Source organism: Poecilia mexicana, unplaced genomic scaffold (genome assembly GCF_051168715.1).
Source record: "Poecilia mexicana isolate PSO_F unplaced genomic scaffold, ASM5116871v1 scaffold_3, whole genome shotgun sequence".
NCBI classification, from domain to species: Eukaryota; Metazoa; Chordata; class Actinopteri; order Cyprinodontiformes; family Poeciliidae; genus Poecilia; species Poecilia mexicana.
Window position 1 is genome coordinate 21,278,245 of NW_028263372.1, and position 11,442 is coordinate 21,289,686.

The 11,442-nt window shown below is 42.0% G+C and overlaps 1 protein-coding gene across 1 annotated transcript; it reads right to left on the reverse strand.

The window, feature by feature from the left end:
• Positions 1-722: 722 nt before the first annotated feature.
• Positions 723-9,947, reverse strand: atxn1l (ataxin 1 like). Its single transcript, XM_015009873.2, has 3 exons — positions 9,817-9,947; positions 6,641-7,785; positions 723-6,171 (listed from the first exon to the last, which is right to left on the reverse strand). Exons 2-3 carry the CDS (start codon positions 7,661-7,663, stop codon positions 4,729-4,731), a joined length of 2,466 nt encoding a protein of 821 aa, XP_014865359.2. The 5' UTR covers positions 7,664-7,785; positions 9,817-9,947; the 3' UTR covers positions 723-4,728.
• Between the last annotated feature and the right edge of the window lie 1,495 nt (positions 9,948-11,442).

Genomic DNA, 11,442 nt, shown 5'->3' on the forward strand with positions numbered 1-11,442 from the left:
GCTAAAAAAATAATATTGTTTGAAAGTGCAATATTTCTTCACAGTAAGTTGAGGAAGTGAGAGATTCATTACATAAAGTAAAATATTTCAAGCTTCATTTCTCTTTTTTATTTTGCAGTTTTAATGATTGTGGCTTACAGGTGAAGAAAACCCAAAATTCAAGACAATTATTTGAGCCGCTGAACTTTTTGGTTTTCTTTATCTACATGCCACAATAATTAAAACTGCAAGCAAATAAGTTTGAAATATTCTACTCTAATGAATCTCTATAAAATAATCGTTTCATTTTCTGAGCCAACTGGCAAGAAATATTACACTTTAAAAAAAATTTTAAGACTTATTAGTAGTTGCTTGTTGTTTTAGGTTATGATTTTGACATTTAAAATCGTACACTAAAAAGTTTAAGTGTCATTTCTGTAGCAGCCGTAACCGTCTTGAATCAGTTGCAAGCTGCGTAAAAACGTCCTGAGGGCCCCAAATGACCCGCGAGCTGCAATCTGGACACCCTAATTAAAAGAAACGAAACACATTTTAATAGTAGAAGTACACAAATGTCTTTACCAGTTTGCATGAAAATGTAAAAATACTTGCCAGCTAATACATTTAGCCATTTTGTTCAAGATTTAACTCGTTTAAACTCCGGCAAACTTCACCAAACTGATTTGTTTCACAAATTTCATAAATCGAGGAACCGCACTTGAGTCAAAAACACACAGCAAACATTTTGGGTTTATCGATTTTATTTATATTTGTATATATATTTATATATATTATATTGTGTTTACTTAAACATGATAAATGCAACGTCTCCATGTTAGCTGTAACAATAAAAATACAATATCTTTGTGTCCTTAAAGTACGTAAAATTAAAACAGCAAAACAAGTAAAAAAAAGAAAAAGAAAAGAAAAAAAAACGCCCTAAGAAGTTCACAGAGGTACAAATATACAGTACAAATCTATTTTATTCCAAAAAAAAAAAAAAGGGTACAAATAAAAATGCAACAAAATAGATATTAATGCTTTCTTAAAGTCAGGTAGGTGTGGGTTTTTTTTTTTCCTAAGGGAGCACTTTGGGTCAACAACTCTAAGGCTTCTGATAGAGATCAATACATATTGGTACGGCCATACAATATTAAAACTCACTATACAAAGTTCATACAACCTGGATTATACTTGAGGATTGAATGTTACATTTACATAATTGCATATATTTTTGCAGATTTAGGCATTTTAAAAGAAAATAGAAAAAAAAGATGCTGTTCAGTTTTTAAGTTTCACATCACAAAAAGCAATGTCACCTTGTGCAGAGGAAAAAAAGAAATACAAATAAAAATCATGTCAAATCTGAAAATACAGACTTCTTTAAAACTTTTAACCATTTGCATTCTCCTGATTTGATTTGACATCAGCAACACCACAACCTTACTAAGTTCATGTTAGCAGTTTAATAAAAAGATGGACGTAGTTCGTACTTTTCCACTCTGCTGTCCAGAAACTTGGGGACGCAGCGCCGGACCTTTCACAACCCGATGATTCTGGCCATTAAAATCCTACTGATCTTGTGCAATAATAATAATAATAATTAAAAAATCTGCTCTGTGCATCTGTCTATGCATGTGTTAAGTGGAAGGATTTCTCCTTCACGGCTGACGCTCTGGAACTCATCTTGTAAAAAAAAAAAGTGCTGAGGAAAGCTTCTTTCGCTTTCTCTTCCACATACTGAAAATCTACAGATTAAAAAGTCAGAGATAGGTATACAAAAAAAAATAATCAAAACTAAAAAAAAAACGGGAGGCAACGAGTTCTACGAAACTCGCTCTCGTCGTCGAGCGTAAGCTTCTGCTCGTCAAGCCTGACCTTTCTGATATGCTCTCGTACAACCTGAACGGAGAACACGGAGTCCGTTGTTCGTTTGGACACATTGTACAAAGCTGAATTTAAGGCATTATAAACAAGCATCATCATCGTCGTCACCGATCGAAGCTATCTACACAAGAAAAAACAAATACACCTATCTACAGAAACACAAAACCTGCGATTTCTCCACGATTTTGTGTGCTTTACAATTGGAAAGTCTTCAGTTTACCAACAGATTTCATTTGAGAACACTGAAGGACGACATTTAGTGCAATTTTATACAACAACGGACCATCAGTGATGGAGGATTAATCTTTAAAATGGCACAAGCCACTCAAAGCGAAGGATGAAAACAAAGAGGAAAGCGTCGGCACAGGATGGCCTTGCTTAGGGCTTTAAACCATAAGTGGCACTGCTTTACACCAGACAATAAGCCCCACTAAACTGTGACGTCACCGGACAAACGGTCCGAGTGGGGCGTCTCGCGTGATTTGGCTTTAAATGCGTGGCTTCAAAGAAGGAAGATGAAAACGGTTTCACTCGGGATTCAGAGAGCTGACAACTGCTGGCCACAAAAAACAACAACACCAAAAAAAACACAAAGAGGTAAACCAAAAACACTGCTTTTAATTCCTATAAAGTAGGTCAGTCAAAAATACTAAACCCAGACATCAGCGAAAGAAACGTTTCAAACGACTGCATCCAACAAGCAGAGCCGCTGCTGCTGCTTCAGCTGACTACACTGAAGACGATCCTGGACGTTGTACTGAGATTACTGCATAGAAAACACCAAGACTACAGAAAGTTGTCGACTCATGATGAATGAATATTGCTTACGCTTTGACGAACGCGTGTTGGGTGCTGGATGGTAGGAAAAACTAAACCCTCTCTGTCCATCATGGCAGTACGGAAATGCCTTCCGTATAGAAATTCATTCAGAAATTGGTTTACACTTCAGTATCATCCAAAAAAACAATCCGTTTTTTTAATACCAAAAGGGTTCAAATTGTCCATTCTTGAACCTCATGCTATATTATGCTTTACTGCAACTACTTCTTTAAACTGGTTTAAGGTCAAGAAGGAAAAGCCATACAGCCAATATGGACTAGTAAAAGCAGTAGCTCTGTGTGTGCAAGAGAAAATTACCTAAAGCTTTCAGGCAAAAAGAAAACGCTTTAAAGTGAATGATCGCGCTGTATTCAAGTTTCATAAAAAGGACCAGAAACTATTAAATGTGTCGCTTTTCCGATGGGAATGTCTGCATGAGGAATGTCGTCTGATTGGAAACCTCTGGATGAATTTATGTATGATCTAATTGCACTTTTGATTTTTCAAGATAGAAATATGTCAGAAGGAAGAGACTGCAGCATTCATCTCGGCTAATTTGTAAACAGTTAAAAAAAAATACAAGTCAGTTGTTTGTTTTTTTTTTTCTTCTTCGCTTACCACAAAACTCCAACAACACTTCAAACAAATTCCCTTCAATTAACGAGATAAAAACATGAAGAAAGCACAGATTCCTACTCAGGATGGACTGAATGAACACAATGGGTGACAGAAGACATAAGAAAATAATACACAACCAATCTGTTAATCTAGAGCCCCCTGAAGACGCATTTTGGAAAATTAATGAGCCAATAATTTAGCTTAAATGTTGTCTGAATTAACAGAAGATCAAAATGGTGCATCACCTCTGGAAGAGGACCAGACAATGAAATTCCCAGGACAGCCAAAAGCTTGGGGGAAAAAACAAAACGACAAAAAAAAAAAAAAAAGAAACTATTGCTTTCTTTAAAGGAACTGAGAAAAGACAGACTCAAGCTTCAACACTGCCTCACTCACACTCACCTATTCCCCTTTCAGGGCAAACTGCAAGATGCAACAGGTGGATGTTTCTCTCAAGGCTTTGGTGAGAAGCAGCCGGTGCCTCCTGCAGTAATTAAATTAAAATGCACCGAAGTTCACCAACCTGGTAGAGAAAAGCTGTGAGGTTCAGAGGGAAGCGGGGAAAAAGAAACACACTCTAAATGACACAATCGCACTGGAATGCAAAACTTTGTTGTTTCAGAGAGGAGAAAGGCATCGTTTCAGTTCCTGCCGCAAGGGCGCTAAATCAAGGAACAGGAAATTGATTGGTGAACTGCTCGATTGTAAGACGTGCGAGAGCCGCCGTTTTTGGCCTGAAACAGAATCTTGCATCTATCTTTGGAGACTGACTTGCTGAAAATTAATAACTTCGAGAGAGAGAGATTTCCAGCTGACAGCAGAGGTTTTAATCGACGACATCACAGGCCCTGCTGATGTCAGTGGCTCCACTTTTTTGGGGGGTAAATGCTTTATAAATATAGATATAAAGAGATTAAAAATTTTTTTTAGGAGTGTTGACATCTAAAGATCGCTGGCTGTGATTTTTAACATCAGAGTTGGTAGCTGTGCTTTGAGGCTGCACACACTGTTGTGTTTCCCATTGAGAGTTTTAGTCAGAAGGTAAAGCCAAAGTGTTTTTTTGTGAAAACGTCCAGGCGTGGGTACAAGGAGGTGGAGACGAAGGAGGGAGCGAGGAAGAGAAAAGCAGTGTGTAAGGACTATGGCAGGCGTTTATAAGCTACATACGTTCTACTTAGCTTTCCATTTTCCTGTCAGACCTCAGCAGGCTGGGAAACCGAAGGTTTCTGTTTTTCGTGGCTGAGTAACATCGAAGCAAAACTTCTCAAGAAGATCAACAAAATCATGTGTCTTTGTATACTTTTAGGTGTGCAAAATCTCAAACATTCTGAGGCTACATTCACACTGTTTTTTTCCTCTTTCTCTCCTTGTCAGACTCGTTCTCGCTCCTGGCAGTCTCTCCTACGGTTGCTACCAAATGTGATGCTACTTCCCTGCGTTAGAGCGCCCCTCGATGGACAGTTTCACCTCCTGCGGGATGAAAGAAGGCCTCGTGTGGCCAGAGGCGATTATCTGAGGGCGTGGCCCTTCGTCTCCCTTCATGCTGTATCTTTGGAGGCCGGGCGACGACCAGCGCCTTTGAGAGGCGCCGAGCGCGGCCTGCATGGCGGTCATGCCGGTCCCGGCGAAAGCAGAGCCCTCTGTGTGCAAGTGGTAGCTGCTCTGACTCCTGGGATGCTCCGTGGAGGTCCGACTTCGCCGGACGGGGGATTCAGTGTGTCCAACAACCGCTAAATGTGCTTCGTCCTTTTCCAGCACGCCGCCCTCGCCGTCCCGCTGCTGCCGCTCTCTGTGGACGCGATCCATCCTGAAGTGAGCCTGCGGCCGCAGCTGTTGGGGCGCGGGAGGCCCCATGAGCTGGTGACCAGGTCCCGACGCCGCGCTGCTTTTGCCTAAAGTTCTCGACACGTTCTGCTGCTGCTGTGAGTTGTGATGCTGCGGTTGCTTCTGCAGCTGCGGCTGAAGCTGCTGCTGCTGCAGCGTGATGGACACGCACATGTCCCCCACCTGCAGGAGGTGGCAGGTCAGGCCGTACAGCTGGGCAGTGCGCTCGGGGCTGCACGACGACCAGCCCTGGCCGAACACGAAGAACGGGTGCTCTGGCGGGACGTCGATGGTCACCTTGCTCTGCTGCTCCCCCACCGTGAAATGCAGAGACACCAGACCCGGTCTCTGCTGGCTGGACCGGATGTCCATCACCATGCTGGAGTCGATCTTGAGCCCTCCGCTGACCTCTGCGCTTCGCACAAAATCCTGAGTTTGCAGATCCTCCACACGCTTCAGCTCCCCGGTGGCCAGCTGGATAATCGCCCCCTTCATGAAATGTGACGGGTTACTGCCAGGCGCCGCCGCCGCCGGGACGCCCGAAGCCTGAGTTAGCTCTGCTGCAGAGTGGACTGATGGCTGTAGAGAAGGCTGCAGCTGCTGCTGCTGCTGATGATGATGATGCTGCTGCTTAGCTGTGGTCGGCTCCACCTTCTCAGGGAGGCCGGCTCTGCCTGGAGACTCAGAGGTTTTAAAGCTTGGGTTAATGGAGGCCTTTGCGGCGTCGCTCGCCTGTCCTGGGTAGTGTTGCTGCGGCTGGGACTGATGCTGCAGGTGATAGTCGAGAGGAACGAGCACCGGCTGCCCGTTGGTCAGCATGACGGCGTGACCCGGCTGCTGCTGGAGACCGCCGACTTTGTGTTCAACGTAACTCAGCGGCTGCGCCGAATGCACAGCCCTGCTGGAGACAGCCGGGCTCTCCCCGTGGACGTCTCTGGTTCTTTGGACCCCCTGAGAGAGATTCAAGGGGGCAAACGAGACCTCCTTCCGCACCCCGCCGACACCTTGACTCGAGGTAGCCAGGCGGCCAACGACCTGCTGCACCTGGGAGGCAAACCGAGGAATCAATGTGGGAGCATTTTGAGTTTCATTGCAACAAACGTTTAAATGTTTAAAGTTGCCCTTTGAAATAAATTCACAAAGCTTTTCACAGGCTTCGTACTCTTTTCCCTCAGTGGAATTCAAGCATTTTCAAGTTAAGTTTTCAAATCTTTCCAGCGCCACACTTTATAACAAAAAAATAACAACAAAAAAAACAAAACAATCCTACTACGATTAATTTTACAACCTGTGAATGACATTAATGGCCAACTTACATTTTTTTAAACAAATTTAATGCATTTTAAGTATAGCGGACACCCTGCTATGGCAAGATGGAAAAAAAAACCCAGAGTAGTTAGAAAAATTTGCATTAATTCCAATCAATACCATCTCATAAATGCAACAACATGGTGGACATTTAGTGCCAGTTCTAATTTTTAGGCTCCATTACTGAGCTGTGAGCATGCCTTACCTCCAGATCGCTGTCCGGAGTGCTGCGCTGACCAGGAGAGCTTCGGCCTTCCAGGCGTCGGTTCTGCAGGGCCCTTTCTTGGCTGTGGTCCTGCGCTGCAGAGCTGGACGCCACCTGCTGCAGATGTGCATTTCTGGAAGTGTAGGCAGAGTCATGCAGGACCTCCCTGACTCCCTGCTCTTTATCGCCGCCGTTAAGCTCCGCTTCGTTGTGCAGGTCACCGCCCCGGCTGCCCTGGGGCTGGTAGAAGACCGGCATCCCTCTGGAGCTGATCTCTGGGGCAGGTATGACTCCGATAGTACCGATGTGCTGCTGGGCGGCTTGCTCTGAAGGCATCATCAGCGGAACGCCGCCTGGCGCTGCAACTTTGGTAAACGTATGAGCCTGGGCCTGGGGAGGCGGGGAAACCACTCCGTCCTGTATGACGGATGGATAGGGAACCAGGTGGGACACGGCGTGAGGCTGAGGAATGGCGCCTGACTGAGAAATCAGCGATCCAGGGACGAAGCCGGACGGGACGGCGTAAGGAACAGCGGCGTATGGGGAGCTGACAAACTGGAGAGACGGATGAGGGATGTGAGCGTAACCCAGGGGAGGATAGGGAAGGCCTGGATGCTGCAGGAGAGGAGAGTGTACGGTGTACGTGGGCGAGATGTGGCTTAACACTGGGTGGAGGCTAGTTTGTGAGTAGGTAACAGAAGGAACAGCCACTTTGTAGATCATACTGTACTGATCGACAGGCCCCGCTGAGATGCTCTCTGAATTATCCACCCCAAAGTGATGCTCCGGATGAGTTCGTGGCCACTCTCCTGATGGGTTCCCTCCCTGAGTCTCACTGCCAGCTGCAGAGTTGTGGATGGAAACAACTTCGGCTTCTCCATTACCTCCTCCAGCAGTGCTGCCACCGCCTCCCGTAGCTCCGCCCCCAGCCGCCCCTCCGACACCGACGCCGCTGTTGCTGAGAGGGAGGTCCCTCTTCTTAGGAGGCAGGCTCTCCTGGTTGCGCTCCTGAGCTGGTTTCATTGCAATCCTTTGACCAACCAAGTTGCTTTACTGCACGGCACAGGAACTGAAACCTGCAAGCGAGCCAGGCCGCACCGCAACCAGTTCTGAAATCACCTGGCTGACCCTGTCTGCCAGTTCACCTAGAAAGACACACACACACACACACACACACACACACACACACACACACACAGGATCTGTAAGTCTAAGTTGTAACTCAACCTAAAAGGAGAAAAAGAGAACTGCTTTTTTTAACAGTAGACATATCGCTCTGTAAGTTGTGTCTAAAAAAGTATAACTGCACTTCTCTGAAAAAGTTTGTAGATAAAAAAAATATGCATGCAATCAAAAGCTTGGATGGTGCAGATCAAATAACTTAAATCCCATTAATCCAATTTCTCAAAACTCATCAATAAACTCACAGGTCGACGAGGCCTGTCAGAATATAAAAACCAATAAATCAATTAACAGCATGCCACATTCAAGCAAACTTAGTAATTTCTATTTGCACAAATTATAATTTTTCTCTTTCTACCAAATCCTAGATGACAAAAGTCTTCAGTCTGGTTCTTTGGTCTCAACTAGACCATTTCTGAAGGACAATTTTGTTCACAGAGACTTTAAAATTCATTTTATTTGTTGTTTTCTGTTGCTTTGTTTATTCATTTTTGATATTTAAAACGCCTTCCAGTTCCAGTGTTAAATGTTCATTAGAATTTAAAGTCTATTGATCTTTGAGGAATGTGAACCTGCATTGTAATGCCATTGTATTATTTGAAAAAGTTCTCAAACCAATATTATCGTTTATTGTAATAACTTCTGAGGCAATTTATCTTGAAGCAAACTTTGTTATCATTACAGGCCTACACAGGTCCTTGTGACTTAATTTAGGTCATAAAAAGAATTGCAAATTTCCTTAAGCCTAAAAAACAACTAAATAATTATGTAAAGGCTTTGGGGTCAGTATGAGACTCAAAGTAAGAAAAGAAACAAGGACTGAAATAAATACAAGAAAACTCACTGACCTGGTGACAGGGACAACCATTTTCAGATTTCTGTAGTCTTTATTAAATTTAATTTTAGACGTTTTAAGACCATTGGGATTTAATTTTAGGATCCACATAAATTAAGGAGGACATAACTACTTACATGATTGTTCTTCTAGGTGTTTTTACAAACCATTTACACAGTAGAGAGTAAATTTCATCACAGTTATTGATGATTTTGAAGCTAAAACTTGCTCAAAATGCAGCTCGCCAGTCCATCGCATGACCAAATCCGACGATCCCTTAAAAACTACCATGCATGTAAATGAACACATTAAAAACTTTATAAAGGCCTACAATTTAGACTTTCTGCGAGGCTGCAGAAAACCTGCATATTAGAAAAACATTACAACTATAGAGGCATCAAAGTCAAACACGTACAACAGCCAAAGAACTTAAATTACAACTAAATTTACTTAAATGCTAAAAATCTAACAAATGAAGGCATCTTCAGAAATGACTCCAGAAATACACCAGAGACTCGGAGCTATTTATAACGTGAATCATTTCAAGTGTTGCCTTCTTCCAGGGGGGTTCTGTGGTCATTGAATCGCTCTGCTCTTTGTCAGCTTCGATAAAAGTAAAATCACATTTAAACAGAGAGAAGCATTTAAAATAGGTGTGTTGATCAATGGTTAGAATCAGTTGTTAATTTAGTAACTTTCTTATTTATCTATAACCATATTCTTGATTTTTCTTAATAGAAAATCGAAAACTTCTCATCTAAAAGGAAAAAACACAAAGAAGACAGGAATCAATACTAACGCCAAAGTTTTGTGTTTGTTTAACTTTCATATCAAAGTCAGTTTTAATCGTTAGCCTCCTGGCTCACTTGGCTAAAGTTAGCTAGCTACCTGGATATACATAGTTTCCTCTTTAAATATTAGAGCTGGCACGGTGACAATTATTCCTCCAACAATAAACATTCAACGTGTTTCTAATGCGTGCATTTTCTAATATCGGTTCATTCTATTAATACAACTATTTATTATCTGGAAACATCGAGGAGGAGGCTAGTTAGCTACATGGCTAGCATAGCTACAAGAGTCTGACTCACAGCTAAGATGGCAACAAACGCAGCATTCACCATAAATGTGTCCGCTTTGTCTCATTCTGCACACTCACCTTCTAATGTCATCGCGGACGGGCGTTTCTTTGTAATAAAAACAAAAGTGGATATGCGAGGGGGATGATTGGAAGAAAAAAAAAAATCAAGGCTAACGAGTGAAGCCCATATCAAAGGCCAGCAGAGGCGCTCGCGAATGATGTCACTGCTTGATTCAATTTCCTGTTTTTCCAAGTAAGTGGTGTGTAATGTCTATTTAAGAATAAGCAGTTGTAGTCCAAATATGTGTGAGCATGAGGCAGTAACTATTTACTGTGCAGGTATAAAATGATGTCACTCGCCACTTGAATAAATTATATCAAATAAACAGCAGCGAGGGACTGCTGTTGGGATGAATTAGATAAATAGATATAAATTACATGTTCTTATTAAGTTAATCCTATACAGATATTTATAGAATTCCCAAAAATATAATTTATTTCAGTAATTCATCTCTGAAAGTGAAACTCATAGATTATATGGATCCGTATAGCGATTTGGTTTGATGTTTACGTCCTACAGATAAAGAAAACACCAGATTGAGTTCATAAGAATTTAATAAGGCTGATTTTAAAAAGTCCACTGAAAAGTATGCCCAGAATGTGCTTGACTGGGGCTTCTTTTCCTGAATTATTGCATCGATGCAGCGTAGCATGGAAGGTATCAGCCTGTAGCTTTGTTGAGGGGTTCATAAAAACCTGTATTGCTTTTATAGCAGCTTATATGAAGCTGATTCATACCATGGTGGTTAAACACAGCATTTCAACTCTTTGAAATTTTATTTCTTTTGAAAAGAGTACTTTGAGCCCCCAAGTCAGAGTCCAGTCTTTTTTCTCCCTAGATTTTGTCTCTGGTTCAGGATTAACATGAGGAAAGCGACTATTATTACACATTTATTACACATGTCCTGGATCTCTCTGTGTGTGGTGGCTTTTAAAGTTCTGACTCTTGAATGGACTTTACTTCAAAATCTTCTTAAAGCTGCTGTTATCCCCTTTGTTTGTGCAACTTCTGCTGCACTTTTTCCTTCCACTCAATTTTCTCTCAATCTGCTTGGACACAGAGCTCTGTGTTTCTGCTCCTGTCAAGTCACCAGCCTTTCCCTTGAAAGTGCAGATGCTACATATTTCTGTTTTTAACAGCCTTGTATTAAAATTTTCTAGGAAACTAAATTTGGGATTTTCATTACCTGTAGGTTATAATCATTCAAATTAACTAGAACTCCCCACCTCTCTGTCCCTTACTAGAAATACATCATTTTGTGTGATAGGAATCTGCAGAACAGTGCATTTGAATTTCACATTTTGAATGTAATTAAAGAAACAATTTGTCTTATGTTTCCAGTTTTTGTAGTGCACCTCTACTTATGCCATTTTTAGAACCAGAAAAACCTTCTGTGAGAATATTCTAGAGCAATAGACAGTGAATTTACCTTCTTTCTTCTTTTTTTTTTAAACACATCTTCATGAAGCTTACATGTCTGGTTCTGTACATAGAGATAAATCAGCTGCACAAACCCACAAGTGATAAAAAAAAAAAACACAGACATCTATGAATACTAAGGACATACAGACTCCTCCCAACCAAACGAGCTGCAACGTTATTGTATAACGCTTCAGACTCATCAGATCAAGAATACATTTAGA